The following is a 20,798-nucleotide window of genomic DNA, read 5'->3' as shown; positions in this document are numbered from 1 at the left end:
TGGCGGCAGCTCGGGGCCCCATTAGCTAAAGTGGTACCTCAGGTTAAGAACAGTTTCAGGTGAAGAACGGACCTCCAGAACGAATTAAGTTCTTAACCCGAGGTACCACTGTGCAACTCTCATTAATCCCTGACTGTTGATCATGCTGTCTGGGGTTGATGGGAGTTGGAGTTCAAAGCATGTGGAGCACCAGCTTGTGGAAGGCTGGTGTCAAGGAAAACTTACAGCCTTGCCCCTTTTCTAATTTAATTCAGTAAGAAAAAATGTTTGGCAAGAGGTTTCTTTACATTTTCAGTACATCTGTTCAGCTACTGCACACTTCTGTTTGCTTTATAGGATAGAACTGGCCTGCTAAGAAAACACATGTGAACCCACATGGAAGAGCACAGTGGTACTTAAATAGTGATGGAAGGAATGGTGTGTGTGTGTGAAAGTACAGAGAGCCCTGGATCTTGGTATGGGTGGTGGGTGGAACTCTGTCCATGTATGAATAATATAATCACACAGTTAGCTGTGCAAACAAAAATTAAGATTTTGAGCCCAGTTTAGGAAACATGTTTATTTTTTACGCTGGGATATCACTTTGACAAGTAAATGTAAAAAGATTGTGATGGTTGAGAGGGCCAGGGCAGGGCGTGACATGGCCAATGGAGAGAGAGAAAGTAAATTGCAGGATTCCATAAATATGCAAACTTGGACATCTCTGTACAGCTTTGAATGAAATACTAGCCGCTAAGGTGAAACACAAATTACCCATATCAGAAAATGAAGAATTACAAGAAAAATGTCTGATGAATTTTAAGCACACTGTCAGTGGGAAAGAGAAACATATGCTGAATTTCTGGTTTAGGGATCTTATATGTTAATAACAAACTTGTTCTCTGCGTGCCAGCTCTTCTGCAGCCAAAACTTCACCATCCACGCACAAGAGGAAGTTATCAGCAGGGGGACTAAGGTTTGCAGAAGGGCACAAAATAAGTAGGAGGGGCAGACTTAAGGGGGCAAAAATAGGAACCCAATGAGGACTGAGCATGCTCAGTGGCCACAGAATCCTGACTGGCAGGGAGGTGGAAAACTGGAGGGGGTAATGGAACAGCATATCTAGGGAAAGGCATGGCTGGCTGGCTGGACCCCAGAACAGAAATGTTCCACGCTGCAATACAATTTCCTGCAGGTTCCACTTGTAAATTACATTGTAGGGAAAAATTGGAGGGGAGAGCAACCACCATTATTTTTGAAGGGCTACTGGTTAGTCTTTGAAAGAAAGTACACCAGATAATATTACTTTCAGCTCTCTGAGTACAATTTCCCTAAGGAGATTTGTTTGACTGATGGTGAAAAGAGGGATGACTGAGCTAAAAGACACCTTTTGTGTCACACCATCAATATTCAGTCGGTTAGTAGCAATGATGTTTTAGAAAAGGGGTTTCCCTTTGTCTTTAAGATATCCTTTGAGCCATTTACTTCACACTTATTCCACTCATCATCATGCCTCTCCGTTTACTCCAAAACGAATTGCACTGGAGAGAATGACAAAGAACTCTTGCTTAATAATCCTGCAGTATAATAGAGAATATGGCACTGTCTATGGAGCAGGCAGTTGAACAGCTGACACTGCAATAACATCTGCCTCTAATCCGCACCAGGTTTGCTGGCTTTGTAAAAATGCAACTTGTTCTCGTTTTTGGAAAAGTTTTATACTCACTACTCAAAATGGAAATTAATTATCCTTGCCCCTGAAATAGCAATTATTTCCTCTGAGATGTTCATTTCAGTATCCAGAGTTTTGGGCGCCAGACCGCTTGATCCAAACATCAGGCATATCTGGTTTGCTGTTTGGCAAGACAACTGGATCCTCGCCCCCTACTCCTAACCTTTGAGTTTTCCTCAAACCACTGTTTTGCTGGGATGCTGAAGCCGATGTGTCAAAGACAGTCTCCCTCAGGTCCAGCCTCAGGGTGTCTCTTTTTCCATTCAGGTGACCTCTTTGAGTTGGACAGCAAGAACCAGCTACATCTAAATGACCTGGGCAATAACTGGCGGATTCCATGAGTTTTACGCTTGGTTCAAAGTCACTCAGGGATGTCTCACTGGAGACATTCTGAGCACTGAAAGAGCTGCCAGTAGAATAAAGGCATCTGTGGAGTTCATACATTTCAGTTTCTGGTACATTACTATTTTCTGAGGTATAATCTGATTTTTGTTGATCGGTGTTGCTTGAGGAGTGAGATTTATTCAGCAGTTTTTCATCGGCTGTGCTGGCTGACTGAAGATGGTCCCAAGCTTTATGGCCATATTTTTTACATCTGCAGTCTCTGCAAGGCCTGTCCCTATGACTTTCTGCTTCATTTCCTGAGCTGCTTCCAGGTTTGTAAGGAGAAGATGTTTGCAGGGCTGGGCATTGGCAAAGGGCTACATGACGCCCTGCACTCTGTTCCAGCTTCTGTCTGTCCTTTTCAGAGGAAGGATGAACTTCCATTCCAGAGCACTTGCTATCTTGGAGCTGAATGTCTTCAGATAAGACAGATGGGCGATTGGACAACTTGCTTGTGGAGGTGCTGTTGTCAAAGCTGTCACTAAGCTTCCTGGCCAAGGGCTGGAGCTCGTACTGTTCATTTGCACTGTTGGATTCCTGATCTTTTTGTAACCTACTCTGCTTCTCATTTCCCCCACAGGTAAACGTTCTGTTGGAAGAGCTCGGGTCGTCTGAATAGTTTTTTAGAGCACGAGTGCAAGGCCAAATTATTTGTCCACAATTCTTCTCCGGGCCAAAGAAGCAGCACAGAGACTGGAAGAAGAAGCTCGCAAAGCCACAACTGACACACTTGATCATCATCACAAAAATGCCCAGCTTCCTGTAGGCCAGCACGGTGGCAGGGAGCATGATGACACCTGCCGAAAATAAAGCCGAAGTCCCCATGACAGTGGCACAGCTCATCTGCTTCAGGGAGAAGGCTACGCGGCTCAGGCGATCAGGATGCGGACACAAGTGGTAGGATATGCAGTAATTGACCGTGAAGTCAACGGAGAGACCCACTGCTGCCGAAATGAAGAGAGACTCCACCGCGTTGAGCTGCCACTCTAGGAGGACCAACAGGCCGACAGTTACCAGAACGGTGCCTGTAATTGCTGCGGCGGAGAACAAGCTAAGAAGGACGTTCCAAGTTGTGAGCAAAAGAACCACAAATGAGATGGCTATTGATAAGCCCAGCACTACCATACTCTCTGTGTCCACGCTGTGCTGGAGATTGTAGAGCTCCAGCTTGCTGGTGAACCAGCCGTTCTGAAGCCCCATGGGGGCTGCCTTCATCTCTTCTCTTATCCAGAGGCCAATTTCATCATAGAAATGCTTGGCCTTGCTATAGTTGAAGCTGTAGTGGTAAATGGTTTGAAACTGTAGCACCAAAGCAACCAGGTTGCCCCTTTCATCAAATCTGAGGCCTAGGTCCCGAGTCTCAGCCTCGTCTCTGTTTTGTTCCATGATCATCATCTTGATGCAATGAAGGAAGACTTCTCTGCTGTATGGGAAGGAGAAGTGATTACAGCAGAGATTGAAGCTGTGATCTCTCTTAGAGCACTGACGGCTATCCATCCACCGGTGAAATTCTTCCATGAAGCAAACGGTGGGTTTTTGTTCCAGTTCAGAGTAGTAAAAAGTCTGGTTTTTAACTTTTTGGCAAAAGTCCAGCAGCCATAGCTGAGCTTCAGAATTTTCAATGGTAAATGCTGGGTCCATCACCAGAGTGCCATTGCTCTTGGGGTTAAAGTGATCCCCATTGTCCACTGGGAGTACACCCCATATAATAGTGACGGGCATGTGCAGGTCTTCTCCTCGCTCCAGCCTTTCGAACATAAACTCGTTACAATATTCGGCATCATACCTCTCAAAGGGGTGGCTTAGCCTGAAAACCTGCACAGATGACATCTCTAGAGAAGGCAGTTTGAGCCTAGGGTTCAGACAGGAAATGTAGGCACCCCCTATAGCCAAGGCGGTAAACCAGCAGATCCATATATAGCGGAACTTTATCACCCCACAAGGAAGAACTTTCTCAAATAATAACTTGGCAGTTTCATGCCAGGTTTTCTGGATACGCCTGAGGATGTGGTGGAGAGAGAGAATGACACTCTTGTGCCCGCTGTTATTCCAATAGCCCTCTGGTTTATAGACACAGTTCCTTGCTAGGTAACGTTCATACAGCACAACGGTGGAAGGAAGCCAGGTCAGCATGAAGACCAAGTTCACCAGGACAGAGGTGCCCATGTAGATGGCAAAGCATCGAATGGCGGTTATGTAACTCATGTAGCTGGCGTAGAAAGCAGCACCAGTCGTCAGGCAAGATGCTAGCATGAGATACCCAAAGTGGTGCATGGTTAGTCTTACCCACTGCAGTAGCCCGGCGGATGGGTTCTGGCTCTTGCTCAGGTTCCAGAGGTCGAAAAAGACAAAGGTGTGGTTGGCACAAAGACTGCTGAGAATGACTACCGCTGTTAGGTTTACAAAAGGGAAGTAGGAGAATCTAAAGGCCACCTTGTACAAGAAATAGGAAATCATCAAGGTACCAAAGACAATAATTAAGGTGATAAAAGTAATAAAGACCGAGCGCAAATAAAAAAATATGCTTAGAAATATGGCCAGTATCGCCAAGACTGCATACACGGTATCCAGTAATAGGTAGTGCTGGAATAATGTCTGCTTAAGGCCCAGATCCATCCCAGTAATGGACGTGTAATTATCAAACAAGTCCCACGACTCAAGGTTGTTCAGGTAGATGCCCATCATGGATGCTCCTTTCATCATAGGCAAGAACAGCAGGCTGTATTTCAGGGTTGGCACTTGGTATCCCACTGTCTGTGGACTGAGAAAATCTCGGTCAACAAGGAAATGAAGAAGCTGGTAAACAGCACGGAAGCGAGTGCATTTCTCGGGGATTTTGGAGCACTGGGCGTGCTTGTCTCTTTCAGTCTTGGGACCGATGCAAGGAGGGACAAGGACACCTTTGTGATAGTCGGGGGCACACGAACGAAGGAGCACGAGGGTGTGGGAAACATCGGCTTCGGTAACCTCTAAACAAGAAGACCGGTTGTACAGGGCTGCGATAAAGTTTCCAAGAGACCAACTTGGACAGCATTCGTTGGCTTCAGTACGCTGGCAGAGATTCCCAAACTCTGCATGAGAACGGATCTGGAAAAGCCAAAGGGAAAAAGAATGAATTAGGTCTGCCCCACTTCCATTTCTGTTTTATCCTTTTGACAAATGTCTTGTTCTGAGGATGGGGACTTTTAAAGATTTTGTTCACACACGCCCCCTATTTCAATCGTCTTAAAGCATAGTGTTGTGTTTCAGGATGTAGCGTTCTACAGAATTTGTGGGGAGGCTTGTAGCTCCGTGGCAGAGCAGAAAGTCTCAGGTTCAGTCCCCAAGATCTCCAGGCAGGGCTGGAATATCTCTTATCTGAAACTCTGGAGAGCCTCTGCTAGCCTATGGAGACAATACTGAGTGAGCTGGACCAGTGGTCTGACTAAGGCACCTCCTATGTGCCTCTCTGTGTGTATGAGAGAGAGAGAGAGAAAAACTATATCTGGAAGTAAGGATTTCACACTGATTCAGAAGCGTTAACCTGAAGTTAAAACAACCCAGGAGTATAAGTGTGTGCATATTCCTTACAGCAATACCAACCTTGTCCTGCTCCATTTGACACATGGATTGTATTGCTTTCAAGTTCCATAAGCTTCCAGCAGTTGTGGACATAAATACCAGCTGAGAATAACTTTTCCCTAAGGGCCAAAATAGTAGGTACAGTTATGTAACAGCAAAGATACCTGACAAACTACTTGGAACAAACTCTAGACATGTGGGTTGGGGGGGGGGAATGATGCTGTAGGCTGCTTTCACTGTCCTTGTATAACTCTGCTTTCCAAAGAGGTAACCATACAACAAGACTTACCCTGTTTGCTTAAACCATTGGTTACCTTAACTCACTTAAACTTGGGCTAGGCCACAACTATCTAATCTTATTGATTTTCTTTTCCTGTTAGCTTGGTTTTAATTGGCATTCTGTGTCTGGTCATTTATTTAATTTATTAATTATTTTATTTCATAAAACATATACACTGCTTTATTTTATTTTATTTTAAAACCCTCAAAGCAGCAAATCATTCCAGTTTATACCCATGTCCTTGGATTACCAATGTTGCACTTGTGGGTTTTTGAGGCTGGGGGATAAGAAGCATCTCTGAGTCCTTTCACTAATACTAATGCGCGCGGACACATACACCACACAATATTGGCCAACTCTAAGCTGATTAATATTCTGCAGCCTTTTAAATGTGTCTGTGGGAAGGGGGGGGGGTTGTTTTGCTATTTTTGTCTTACTTAAGCAGTATATAAATTTGCTAAAGAAATAAAAGCTCTCACTTTGCTTCCCTGCTTGTAAAATAGGAAATTACACCTCTTATTAGTTACAGATCTGCACTGAAGGTGTATCATGCAAGCTGAAGGCTCTTAAATGAGTATATGGAATGAGGCAGCTTCAAAACCTTCCATAAGAAAAATTATTTATTGTTGTTGTCGTTTATTGAATTTATATACCGCCCTATACTCTGAGGTCTCAAGGGGGATCACAGAAAACGTCCTTACTTTCTTGCCTTGGTCAGTTCTGGAGGGCAATCTCAAACAAAGCTTACCTGGGGGTCCACAAAAGAAGCCATCCTTTTCATAGTCTGGCTCCACCATCCTCCTTATTCTTGCTTCTCGTTCGCCTTGTATGGATCTCTGCCCTCGGTTCATGCCTATGTCCCCGTAACTAGCAAAAAAAGAAACAACATTGTCCTGAACTGAGCATGGTTCTGCAACTCATCTGCATGGCTTTTACAATACAGAGCTGTAAGAAAAGCTTCTCCTTCTCCCTGCTCTCTTGCCCTTATCCTCTGCCAAGCTTGGATCCTACAGGATGTTTGGAGGGAATGTAAACAGCAGTGTAACTTAAGTAAGTTCCTGCCCCCTCCTGCTTCCTAGCGACCTGTCACCTCACCCCACAGAGAGGGTTTCTTCTTTGGGGCGCACAGAGAGGTTGTAGATGAATGCAGGAAGGAGGAGAGGATGAGGGAGACTTCTGTGATGCTCCTTAAGTTCACCTATCCCTATGCTCACCCAACTTCTTCAAGCAGCGGAAATTCCTGGGATGCAGCACTTACCGAGTGCTGACACTGTTTCATTTGGAAGCAGCCCATGGTGTGTCTTGTTTGCATTTATTTACAAATATAAAGGCTGGCCGTAGGCGGTGGGATACTTGAAGCCAGGGGTCAACAACCTTTTCCAGCCATAGGCCGATCCACCATCCCTCAGACCATGTGGTGGGCTGGACTATATTTTTTCGGGGGGGGGGGGATGAATGATTTCCCATGCCCCACAAATAACCCAAAGGTGCATTTTAAATAAAAGGACACATTCTACTCGTGTAAAAACACCAGGCAGGCCCCACAAATAACCCAGAGATGCATTTTAAATAAAAGGACACATTCTTCTCATGTAAAAACGCACTGATTCCCGAACTGTCCGCGGGCCGGATTGAGAAGGCGATTGGGCCGCATCCGGCCCCGGGGCCTTAGGTTGCCTACCCCTGCTTTAAGCACTCCAAGGGGCAGCTAAATCCACTGCCCCACATCAGAGAGAGGGTGAGGGTGAGAAGAGAGGTGTGTGGCACGGCCCATCCTGCACCCCTTAAACTCGCCTGTTTGTCTCAGGGGTGAAGGGCAGTGCCCCATTGCCAGTGATGAAGTGCAGGAAGTGGGGTGGGTAACATGGGCATAGCCAGTGCTTTTTTCTGGGGTCAAAATGAGAGTACCCCTAAACATATTTTTATGGGGGGGGGGAGCACTGGGCATAGCCCATGTGAAATCCTCAAAAAATTTAAATCCTCAAAAATTATTGAAAAGCATTAAAAATAATTCACTGAGTTTCTGCACCCCCAACAGAAGCCTGTCCCCCATGATGTCTTTTTATTGAGGAGATTTTTACCTGTGACCTCCCCTCCAAAAGCTCAATAACTCCCCCCCAAAAAAACTCCTGGCTATATTGTCTTGCTCTTTCCTCTATAAATAAGATGCCTTAGGCCAGCCCTCCAGACACATTGATCACACCTATGTTTTATATATGCTGTAAGCTGCCCAGAGTGGCTGGGGAAACCCAGCCAGATGGGCGGGATATAAATAATAAAGTGGCGGTGGTGGTGGTGGTTAGCATCATCATCATCATCATCATCCTTGGGGGATGGGAGGCCAGCTTTTGTACCATTCAGAAGACCTAAGGAAGACTGGCTAATGATTAGTTTCCATGGAAACACATTGCCTGAATATCTGACTCATGGTCCATAGAAATATGGTAGGAAACAGAAATATGGTAGGAAACCATAATAATTAACATCTTAGGAGACAAGCCTCTGTGCCTCTTGTTTGTTATCCATGTGCTTCCTGCCCCACACATTGTTGCCTCCTCCAGTGTGGAAATATAGACTAGTCTTTTTTCAGTTCCTATTTTATGCTGTTAGGCACCACGTATATTGATGGTTCCACAATATATAACATAATAAGAAATGGGCATTGTTCTTTCTAGAGCAGGGATGTTCAATGGGTTGATCGCGATCTACCAGTTGCGGGGCGTTCCAGGTTGATCGTGTTGAGCTTTTGGTGAAGTCTCCTCCCAAAAAGCTCAACCACTTTGGTTAATCCAACGGGTAGATCACTGCCAGTGTTTTTATAGTGGGAGTAGATCGCAGTCTCTTGGAAGTTGGACATCCCTGCTGTAGTCGAAGATCTGTAATCCATATCCCTGCCCTCAAAACATGTACCTGTTGTCAGTGTGAGGGGAAAGAGAGAGAATCTTCTTATAGCCTGTGTGGCTTTTCATATTCTTCCAGACGGTGAGCTTTCTGCCTATGTCGGTGTCTCGTGGCTCAAATCCCTATTTATAAATATACAAATGTACATATTTCAAGATGTTATACAAGGGCATTTCTATTTACAACACACCATTGGCTACAGCACTAATCTAATGTGTATGTTCAGATGAGTCCTTTTTTCTGAAACATGTACAAGTTTAAGATTTCAAGACTGGATAACCAGAATTACTCCTGAGCAAACCAAGTCTGGACCCATTTTAATGAAGTGTTTTGATAGGTAAGATCGCCCATTAATTTAATGGGATTGAACAAATTCCAGTTCATTTCAATTCAATGCAAATCTCTTGTGCAGCTCCCATCCATGTCAATAGGACTTTTGCTACGAGGATTTTGCCTAATATGTAAAGTTTGGATTTAGCCACCCCACACCAGAAAATGCCATAATTTAAATAAGGACTTTATTAAGGTCAGGTTATTTAATGACTTCTGAAAATCTACAAGAGTGGTTTAAAAAGACGACAGCACTTATAATGTTCCCTTTGTAGTGGAAATTTTACTCAACATTGATCCAGAGCAGAACTCCAATGTATAGTTAGCAGAGTAAAAACTTAAAACACATTGCAGGATTCCCAAAAAATAGACCAGAGGCAATTAATATTTCATCCAGCAGAGCTTCACTGCTACTGAAGGCAAATGAGCATAATGGTCACAAATCCAATACGTTCAGGATTGGCACTGTCCATAAGAAGTCCAGTTGCAGCAGACTTAACTGAAACTTACAATAACTTATAATAAGTCTAAACCTTAACACTATGTACAGAACACCACAACAGAAGGAAGAAAGATAGAGAAAGTGAAACCCAGGCTCCTTCTGGCCTATTATTATAGTCAGCATGATCTTGACAGAAGAGATAACAGAACCAGTTTAAACCAGCTGTACTCAGCTTCTCTGAAGGAATAACCCAAACACCATGAACCTTCTGCTTGTTTCTTTCACACAGAGAAGCTTCCTGAACCTTCTTGAACCAATTAGAATAGGAAAGATCAGTACTTTCTGTACTAAGAAATGCAAACTGACACTCTGTACATATTTTATTGGAAGTCTGTGGGAGAAGAAATCTTATTAGGCACCTACAAGTATTTGCCAGGGCAACTCTAAAGCATGGAAAGAGGGTAACCAACCTTTACATGGAAGGATACTGTATGTCCCTGAGGCAGATCATCTGCAAAAGAAACTTACCATCAAGGGCTCAGAAAAATCAGGCAAATTTCCCACTAATACGCTCACCATCGTACAGACCAACACGGTCACCGAACAGAGCACTAAGACAGCGACCGGCCACTCAGCAATCACTTGGGACAAACTGGAAAGGAGTGAAAGGAAAACAAGAAGCTGCCATTTCATTTCATTTTCTGTTTCATTCATTTCTCTCTCTCTCTCTCTCTCTCTCTCTCTCTCTGTGTGTGTGTGTGTGTGTGTCTCTTAGGTGGCTAAAGGGGGGAGGGACATTTTTCTTTTAACCTTGCCAGTTAAAACCCACACTGGCTACTGGTGTAATCTGGCACCAGGTTTCAGGGTGGGTGCTGGTGGGAGCAGGTCACTGGCTCATGCTCTGGGTTCACAAGTTATTGGTTCAGATTACCTAGGCGCATGGTGACATACTAGGCTGTACCTGTAACTATTCCCCCAAGTCTTCATAGCTGGAGAACAAGCCACCTACCTGCCTCACTCTGTCCTGAAATTAGGCTCTTCTTTTGACCCCCCCAAATAAATAAGTGGCTAAAAAGTGCCTTCCCCATCCCAGAATGGTTAGGGAAATGACATTAGCATGCATGCTTGGGGGGCTCTGTGGAGCAGTCCTGCGGCTGGGGGCCTGCGTCCTTTGCTCCTCGGGGGTACCTTGTTTGTCATGTCCGCTCTCCATTTACAAAGATGGAGAGGAGGTGTATATAGTAATGGAGCTCAGTTTTTAGCACCAGGTACGACCAAATTATTCCATTCCTCTTGGGGTGGAATAAGGGGGAGCTGAGAGGGAAACCTTATCATGTTATTTGAGAGAGGCCCAGCCAAACTAGAGGTTGCCTTGAAGTCTCAGCATTTAACCTTCAGACCAAAAAGGCCATACATATTAGACATCCCTACGCCCTCTCTGATGCAAAAATGGGTCTTGAAACGCAGGGGGAAGGGGGTGGCCTTGCGTGTTTCAAGCTACTAATGTGAACATACCCTAAGACAGTCTCTCTCACTGCAGTCAGAGATAAAACAAGTCACCATCTCTCAGCTTCCTCTTTAAAGCAGCCATTTGGAAGGGGTGAAGCCTGCAATTTTGACTGGAGCAGTGGAGCTAGAGAAGGGGAGATGCTGTGCTGTTTCTGGACTGAAATCTCTCTCTCTCTTACACACACACACACACACACACACACACACACACACTGCATTTAGTCATCTTGCTAGAAGGAAAGAGATGCATAATATAAGTAAGTAGGTAAAGGTAAAGGGACCCCTGACCATTAGGTCCAGTCGTGGCCAACTCTGAGGTTGCGGCGCTCATCTCACTTTATTGGCTGAGGGAGCTGGTGTACAGCTTCTGGGTCATGTGGTCAGCATGACTAAGCCACTTCTGGCGAACCACAGCAGCGCACGGAAACACCATTTACCTTCCTGCCGGAGCGGTACCTATTTATCTACTTGCACTTTGATGTGCTTTCAAACTGCTAGGTTGGCAGGAGCAGGGACCTAGCAACGGGAGCTCACCCCATCATGGGGATTTGAACCACCGACCTTCTGATCGTCAAGTCCTAGGCTAAGTGGTTTAACCCACAGTGCCACCCGCGTCCCTAATATAAGTAAGTACCTGCCTATTATTCACCAGCAGGACTAGTGTAACAACTTGGGAGTGATTTCTCTTTGGGGGAAATGACACAGGAGGGAAACATTAGACACTCCCTTCCCCAGCACTGCTGCTCCAATCAGAATTAGAACCTCCTCATTTTATAGTTCTGGGGTGGTCAAAAAGAATGTTCTCAAATGTTTCTCAAAATTCTCTTCTGATAAATTTTGGCTCCATACACACCATCCATTTAAAGCAGGCGTAGTCAACCTTTTTATACCTACCGCCCACTAATGCATCTTTCTTGATGGTAAAATTTCCTTACCGCCCACCAGTGCTCAATGGAAGGAAGATTCAGCTTGTGCTGTAGAACCCCCTACTGCCCACCTAGAATCCTGAAACACCCACTAGTGGGCGGTAGGGAGCAGGTTGACAACTCCTGATTTGAAGTATGTAGTTGCCATCAAAGAATCCCAGCAACCGTAGTTTACCCCTCACAAAGCTACAATTCCCAGCACCCTTAATGATCTACAGTGCTCCAGATTCTTTGGGGGCAAGTCATGTGCTTTCAATGGATGGTTTGTACACAGCCTTTGGCTCAGGTAATACTGAACGGAGCTAGATTAGTAGATGAAAGAAGCAACGAGCTGAGAAGGTAAGACTGAAAAGGGCAGGTGCCAAGCCTGCTGCTTCCCTCCCTATGATGAAAATGGTATTAGACGGTTATTAAACTAGATCTACAGCTGCGCCAGCCAGTCCCCATTTTCATTCATGGCCAGAGACATTTGGGGTGGCTTTTCACTGAATATTCTCTGGTCCGGGCTAACATTTTCCAATAGGTTGGCGGTGAAGCACCCAAAAGGGAATATTTCAAAAACCGATCCAAAAATTCTTACCAGAGAAATGTTGGCCCTCCTTCCAGTCCCTCTACCTTCCCCTGAATTTCCCTATTAACATTTTATTTGTGTTATGCTGCATCTGTCAGAGGAGCAGCTTGGTAGCAGATCTCTAGCTGAGGCAAATAAACAGTGTCATCACTTGGAAGATGAAGAGGCTGTAGCATGCAGAAATGAAGAGATGAGACCGATATCATGCAGTGAGTCAAGATGCTCAACCCAGCAGGCTCAGCTGAATGAAAGCACTTTTCGTTTTCTTTTTTGGAAGGACGGTCCCTAGCTTCTGTATCTCAATGCCTTTAGCTACTAGTGTTAGCTTTAGGGCACTAAATCCACTTCAGTAGATATAGGCACAAATTAAGAAGTTAGCAAACGCCTGCTTCACAACATAGAAAGTAATACATATCTTACACACACACCATATTTACACGGTAGAAACACCACAGGGAGCCACTACTGTCTCCAACTACCTGATGTACGTTCGTGTGAAACACTTGTGGGGGAAAGAAAATGTTGACACTTCACATGTTATGTTGAGCATAACGCGGCATGCTAAATGTCGAACGTGCAAAACAGTGCAACGTGCAAAGGAAGGCCATACATGCAGAACAACACGGCAATACCTGGTTCGAGTGTGATATGGGGAAAGCTCTCTGGAAGGCTAGCTTTTCCTTAAAGCTGCGGAGTACATCTCTTGCAAAGCGGGTTGGGTTGGGGGGAGCGGGGGACTCAAAACAGATGGGAAGCTCTTAATGAGGAGCTGTGAACCTACTAATGTAGCTGCAGCTCTTTGCCTGCCTGGGATGTCACCAGGAATAATACATTGCCTCGTTCCTAATAGCAGGGTGTGAGGAGGAGGAGGAGACATGATGATAGGGTAGAGAGATTGATTGTAACCTACCTCTTTGGCATCCTGAACACTTTGTCATGTCTGTAGGGAGAAAGATATTCATTGGCTTATTAATTTCAACCCAGGCAGAAGTCTCCGTTCATGAGAGTGTTAACCCTTCCAGGCAGGCAAAGGACAAAGTCAGAAGTCTGGGATGCAGTACGAGGCAATGAACCCTAAATAGCATGGTTGGGGGGGTTGGCAGTTTAGGTGATGATGGACTTGGCTTATGGGGGTCCTCTGCTGACTTGGTTCATTCAACCAGCAACCAGGCTGAAGCATCTAAAAAAGTGGGAGGGAACGTATGGCTCTCCAGGCAGCTCCGGACAGCAACCTCCACCAGGCTCAACAAGCACAGGTGACAGCAAGGGATGGTGGGAATTTGTGTCCCTTGGTGAAAGACTTGGGCTCTCAGCTGGGGAATCCCTGAAAGTTTCCTTGACGAATTCAGTGCACAATCCCTGCATCCACTCGGAAGATAGGTTATAAGTTTCAAAAGGCACAATGGCAGAATCTAGGAGTGAGAGCCTTTGTGGTGTAACTGCCTTGGTCGCACTGGTTGATGATCTCCAGCAGCCTAAGGTGAAAGCTGTTTCCTAGTTCTGCTGGATCTCTCAGCAGCTTTTGATACAATCGATCATAACATTATTCTGGTCCATCTAGAGGAGCTGGGAGCTGGGGGCACTGTTATACCTCCAAGGATGTGGACAGGCTGCTTGGACAAGTGAAACCGACCACCTGTCTCCTTGATCCTTGCCCATCCTGGCTGATAAAAGCGAGCCGGGAAGGGCTGGGCGATGGGCTCTGCGGGGTGGTGAATGCTTCCCTCTGTGAGGGAGCCTTCCCAGACCCGCTGAAAGAGGTGGTCATTAAACCGCTTCTTAAAAAAACATCTTTAGACCCGGCCAATTTGGCCAACTATCTCCCAGTCTCAAATCTGCCATTCTTGGGCAAGGTGATTGAGCGGGTGGTTGCTGAACAACTCCAAGCACGCCTGGAGGAAACGGACCATTTGGATCCCTGCCAATCGGGATTCAGGCCTCACCATGGGACTGAAACTGCCTTGGTCGCGCTGGTTGATGATCTCCGGCGAGCTAGGGACAAAGGTGAGAGCTGTTTCCTAGTTCTGCTGGATCTCTCAGCGGCCTTTGACACCATCGACCATAACATCCTTCTGGACAGTCTAGAGGGGTTGGGAGCTGGGGGCACTGTCATACAGTGGTTCCGCTCCTTCCTCCTGGGCCGTGTCCAGAAAGTGATGGGGGGGGGATGAGTGGGCTCTCACTTGTGGGGTGCCTCAGGGTTCTGTCCTCTCCCCCATGCTTTTTAATATCTATATGAAGCCGCTGGGAGAGATCATCAGGGGGTTTGGACTGGGTGTTCATCAGTATGCAGATGACACCCAGCTCTACCTCTCCTTTAAATCAGAACCAGTGAAGGCGGTGAAGGTCCTGTGTGAGTGCGTGGAGGCAGTTGGAGGATGGATGGCAGCTAACAGATTGAGGTTGAATCCTGACAAGACAGAAGTACTGTTTTTGGGGGACAGGGAGCGGGTTGGTGTGGGGGATTCCCTGGTCTTGAATGGGGTAACTGTGCCCCTGAAGGACCAGGTACGCAGCCTGGGAGTCATTTTGGACTCACAGCTGTCCATGGGGGCGCAGGTTAACTCTGTGTCCAGGGCAGCTGTCTACCAGCTCCACCTGGTACGCAGGCTAAGACCCTACCTGCCCGCGAACTGTCTCGCCAGAGTGGTGCATGCTCTAGTTATCTCCTGCTTGGACTACTGCAACGCGCTCTACGTGGGGCTACCTTTGAAGGTGACCCGGAAACTGCAATTAATCCAGAATGCGGCAGCTAGACTGGTGACTGGGAGTAGCCGCCAGGACCACATAACACCGGTTCTGAGAGATCTGCATTGGCTCCCAGTACGTTTCCGAGCACGATTCAAAGTGTTGGTGCTGACATTTAAAGCCCTAAACGGCCTCGGTCCTGTATACCTGAAGGAGTGTCTCCACCCCCATCATTCAGCCCGGACACTGAGATCCAGTGCCGAGGGCCTTCTGGCGGTTCCGTCATTGCGAGAAGTGAGGCTACAGGGAACCAGACAGAGGGCCTTCTCGGTAGTGGCGCCCGCCCTGTGGAACAGCCTCCCATCAGATGTCAAAGAGATAAATAATTACCTGACATTCAGAAGACATCTTAGGCCAGCCCTGTTCAGGGAAGTTTTTAATATGTAATGCTGTACTGTTTTTAACACTGATTGGGAGCCGCCCAGAGTGGCTGGGGAAACTCAGCCAGATGGGCGGGGTATAAATAATGAATTATTATTATTATTATTATTATTATTATTATTATTATTATTATACAGTGGTTCCGCTCCTTCCTCCTAGGCCGTGTCCAGAAAGGGGGGTGGTGGATGAGTGTTCAGACCCCTGGGCTCTCACTTGTGGGGTGCCTCAGGGTTCCGTCCTCTCCCCCATGCTTTTTAACATCTACATGAAGCCACTGGGAGAGATCATCAGGGGGTTTGGGCTGGGTGTCCATCAATATGCGGGTGATACCCAGTTCTACCTCTCTTTTGAATCGGAACCAGTGAAGGCAATGAGGGTCCTGTGTGAGTACCAGCTCCATCTGGTACGCAGGCTGAGACCCTACCTGCCTGAGGACTGTCTTGCCAGAGTGGTGCATGCTCTAGTTATCTCCCACTTGGACTACTGCAATGCACTCTACGTGGGGCTACCTTTAAAGGTGACCCAGAAACTACAACTAATCCAGAATGTGGCAGCTAGACTGGTGACTGGGAGCGGCCACCTAGACCACATAACACCGGTCCTGAAAGACCTACACTGGCTCCCAGTACGTTTCCGAGCACAATTCAAAGTGTTGGTGCTGACCTTTAAAGCCCTAAATGGCCACAGCCCAGTATACCTGAAGGAGTGTCTCCACCCCATCGTTCTGCCCGGACAGAGGTCCAGCGCTGAGGGCCTTCTGGCGGTTCCCTCACTGCAAGAAGCAAAGCTACAGGGAACCAGGCAGAGGGCCTTCTTAGTAGTGGAGCCCGCCCTGTGGAACGCCCTCCCACCAGATGTCAAGGAAATAAACAACTACCTGACATTTAGAAGACATCTGAAGACATCCCTGTTTAGGGAAGTTTTCAGTGTGTGACATTTTAATGTATTTTTAATCTTTGTTGGAAGCCGCCCAGAGTGGCTGGGGAAACCCAGCCGGATGGACAGGGTACAAATAAATTGTTGTTGTTGTTGTTGTTGTTGTTGTTGTTGTTGTTGTTGTTGTTGTTGTTGTTGTTGTTAGAATGTCTGGGAGAGACCAGGGTTCAAATCCCTGCTTGGCCATGAAGCTCACTGGGTGACCTTAGGCCTGTCACCGACCTCACAGGGCTGTTGTGGGATTTAAACAAGGAAGGGGGGAATTTTGTTTGCTGCCTTGAGCTCCGTGGAAGAAAGGTGGGGTATAAATGTAATAAAATAAATAAACAAAGAGGTTGTACACACCCCTCCAGCTGTACTTATAAAGATGCAGGGAAGGGCCCATCATTCACGCATTTGCCATCAAGTTCTCCTGTAAGTTCAGCGTCATGCCTCCGCTGACACTGGCACAACCTCGGTGATGGTACCCAAGTCCAACCCATATAGATCAGGTGAAGTACAACAAGGTTGTTGTACAGGTGAGTGAGCTTGTACTGCCAAGGGGACCTCTCACAATGGTGGGAGAGAGAGGCATGATCAGGAAGGGCAAAGAATTTGCAAAGCCAGACTACAGCCATTAAGCTAGAGCAGAAAGGAATTTGTTCAGCCGTTTAGAATTCAAATGCAACTTAATTTAAATGATCTTGCTTTTGATCTTAAAGTGCAGAGCACAAATCAGTCCATGCCCTCTGCGGAGCAATGCACTAGGAACAGAGCTCTTGCACAAATGCCACTCTACGTCTAGGAGAAGGACCTATGGGAAGCAAAAGTTAATGGCAAAGAACACGTGCAGAACAGAGCATGTGGGAGGAAAAGCAAAAGAAGCTGCAAGGCACTGGATTGTCATCTCAGATCCTAACTTTCCTTGAGGATGAATTTTAAGGCGAGAATGCTAAGTATTCTTGGTAGCACCAAGGGGAGGGAGTAAATAAATAAATAAATAAATAAATAAATATTACTTTTCCAGAGATGATATTGTACAGATTGAGAACAACAACCAAAACCAAATCCAATAGTATCCAAAACTTGAGAATAGTGAAAACAAGATTCAAATCGGGAGGCTCATTCATTAGAAATTGGGCAAGTAAATTTGAATTAGAAGAATTTGCTTCAGAATTTTGTTAAAGAACACATGTGCGTGTGCACACGCACACACACAAAGGAATAGCAAAATCCATTCAATGAACTTTAAAAGCAGAATGCTGCTGTTTGAGGACTGGGTGGGGGAAAGTGTATTAGGCTCTAGAGTGGCCACTTGCAGTGGTGTAGCGTGGTTGGTGCAGGGGGGCCGGCCGCACCAGGCGCAACATCTGGGGGTTAGCGTTAGGGGGCGCAAATCCACGGGTTAGGGGGCGCAAAACCACGGGTTAGGGGGCGCAAATTACTTGCCTTGCCCCGGGTGCTGACAACCCACGCTACGCCACTGGCCACTTGCACATTAGCCAAAAAGGAAGAAATGCAATATGCATCACTACAGAATTATAAGAGAGGGTATGGATCTACCTGTGCTACTTTATATGTAGAGATTCAAATTCAGGCATAATTACTATAATTTATATAGAAATGTAACACGCCCCACTATTGTGAGGAAGGCTGCCACCAGGTGACCTCAGGTGACTTAGTCCTCAGTTCAGGTGCTGATCCTTGCTGCTCTTCCTTCTTTTAAGTTGGACTAGGACTGGGCAGCCCTTCAGAGAGGGGAGTCCTTCCAGCTGAGAGCTTCCCTGTGCAAATCAGCACACATGCCTTCCCTAAGACTCACATTTCGCACCATGTCTGAAAAACCAGGGCAAACTTTCTGGAGTTGTTTCTGCCTCGGCAACGTTATGAAAAAAATGAATTGTTAAACTAAAACACAATGGCTTGTCTGTTTGTTTTCTTGAGGAACAAACACACAACGGGCAAAACCGCAGAAACAGCTCACAAGAGATAGAGCTGCATATAATAGAAGCACGACATTTTCATGGCGATTTAGAGGGAGGTTGAACTCCCAAGAGTGTATTCAGATCTTAAAAGTAAGGCAGCAAACAGCCCTTAGACTGGCCTGGAGCCAGAATGAGGATCGTTAAGTTTCAGCTTGTAAAGGAGTATTAGCATCAAAATTAAGTGACTATTGCCTTTATGTTACTAGGTGCCTCTGATAAATGAGCAAAGGGGGAAGTGTTTTAAAAACATGGGAGTAAGGCAAGCCCACAAACCCAATTCACCCCCTCCCTAAAACTGTGCTCGGGTTTGCCACTGACTCTGCACCCAACTAGGGAGCCATAACCCATCCTGGTTACCTAATGAGTGTACCTGTAAAACTGAAGCATGTTTGTTGCATTCGCTTTTCTAAGTACACATAGAAATAAAGGAAGCTGTTTTGCATTTGTCCATCTAGGCTAGCATTGTCTGTTCTGACTGGCAGAAACTTTCTGGGGCTTTCCTTCACCCAGCTGCGTAGCGTGGGTTGTCAGCACCTGGGGCAAGGCAAGTAATTTGCGCCCCCTAACCCGGGGCAAGGCAAGTAATTTGCGTCCCCTAACCCCTAACCTGCCGCCGCTGCCAGCTTCTTCTTGCTGCTGCCTGGTCTGGTCTGGTGTGGTTCTCTCCTGCGCTCAGCGCTGCGCTGGGCGGCCACTGCACTGTCCCTCCCCCAGATAGTCCCTCGCTCTCTCTCTCCGCACCGCACGCCTGGCTCCCACCCCCTCCACAGTGGGTGGCGACCCAGCGGCTCGGATCTGATTCGCACAGTGAGAGAGAGTGAGTGAGCCAGGTAGGGGCAGAGAGGTGCGAGTGCGAGCGCCCCCCCCAGATGTTGCGCCCGGTGCGGCCGGCCCCCCCTGCACCCCCCATGCTATGCCACTGCCTTCACCTGCTACCTAGTCCTTTTGTGAGCTGAAGATATGGGCGGGGGTTGCATGCAAAGCACATGCCCCACTGCTAAGCGATGGCCTAAAGTGCCCACTGAAAAACAAAATGCATAAAGAGGATTTCAGAGGCACATGGCACTCCACAGAGCAAGCCAAGACTCTCCATCTCCTTATCCCTTGATGAAGGAGGCAGTGTAACCTGTTACCGTCATCTGTCCTCACCTGACCGTGACGACATGGTGTTGCACTGGCCGTAACTGCTGCTGGTCGTGGGGCCACTGTTTCCATCTCATGTCTGCAGCCTCGTGCTGGGGAGTTGACGACGAATCCCCACTGGAGTGATGGGAGCACAAGGTGGCCCTCTCCCCATGGCCTGGCAGGGGAGGCAAGGCATAGCTGCTTCTGCCTTCTTGCTGGTTGCAGTGGTAATACAGGTGAGGCTGGAAGGAGTCCTGGGAGCCAGAGGGCACCTGCCCGTTGGATCGAGTGGAGATTGGGGCATGCATATGTCTGGAAGAGGCCTGGTGGTATCTCGCTGAGCTGGGAGAAGCATCAATGGGGCAGTGATGGACGGGGCATCTCTGTTCCCAGGAGCCTCCGCTGGAGCTCGGCTCCGTCTTTCTGATCTCCGGCACATTAAGACAACTTTGACAAAGCTCTGGCTTTACTTTTTCCCTGCGAGAAGAAAGGGGTTTGCTTTTCTTTATTGCTTTCCCATGTAAAATGTATGCCAAGAGGCATTCATTGTCTCAGCAATCACAGAGAGGAAGTTCCTTACGTGAACAGTAACCAATAAAACACTGAAATGGCAACAGAAGAACAGAAGCAGCATAAAAGCCTTATAACACAGCAAAAAGATTATCCCTCAAACGACTGCCTGTATCAGAAGGTTTTCCGCCGGCGATATTGTGGCATGCCACCCCAATCGCTGAGCAGTGCGAGATCCCTGGAGCTCCCGGACGCTGACCCAAGGTCTGTGTTTTCTTTTGGAATTAGGCACAGTAGAGACCGTGGTGTCTTTAGGATATATGGATTAATTATACATAATATACAACCTGAGCCTACAATGGAGGGGTTCAAAGCATTAACAGCCCCAAAGAGTCTTGTTTCTTCCATAGCCACAAACCTTGGATTCAAACAGAAATCAAACATGACCCCCCATCTCTGTTTGCTGCTTCGCTTCTGGCCCACATCACCATAACTCAACTCTAAACTCTGCTTCATCCA

At 46.8% G+C, this 20,798-nt stretch overlaps 1 protein-coding gene across 3 annotated transcripts in view; it reads right to left on the bottom strand.

Moving 5' to 3' along the window:
* Positions 1-544: 544 nt before the first annotated feature.
* DISP2 (dispatched RND transporter family member 2) overlaps positions 545-20,798 on the bottom strand; it is a 31,637-nt gene continuing 11,383 nt past the window's right edge. Inside the window, exons 2-8 of one of the 3 annotated variants that reach the window (XM_083506150.1) lie at positions 19,794-20,246; positions 13,526-13,555; positions 10,138-10,261; positions 8,847-8,959; positions 6,685-6,803; positions 5,678-5,775; positions 545-5,182 (exon numbers count right to left, since the gene is read on the bottom strand). In XM_083506150.1, coding sequence (XP_083362276.1) covers positions 1,772-5,182; positions 5,678-5,775; positions 6,685-6,803; positions 8,847-8,959; positions 10,138-10,261; positions 13,526-13,555; positions 19,794-20,246 — 4,348 coding nt within the window. In that variant the 3' untranslated portion in view covers positions 545-1,771. Of the gene's footprint in view, positions 5,183-5,677; positions 5,776-6,684; positions 6,804-8,846; positions 8,960-10,137; positions 10,262-13,525; positions 14,207-15,879; positions 16,206-19,793; positions 20,247-20,798 lie in introns of those variants that run through there. The other 2 variants (XM_083506151.1, XM_083506149.1) reach the window with 2 other exon arrangements.

Source organism: Podarcis liolepis (genome assembly GCF_965112155.1).
Source record: "Podarcis liolepis genome assembly, chromosome: 1".
NCBI lineage: Eukaryota > Metazoa > Chordata > Lepidosauria > Squamata > Lacertidae > Podarcis > Podarcis liolepis.
This window is presented reverse-complemented; position numbering and strand designations above follow the sequence as displayed.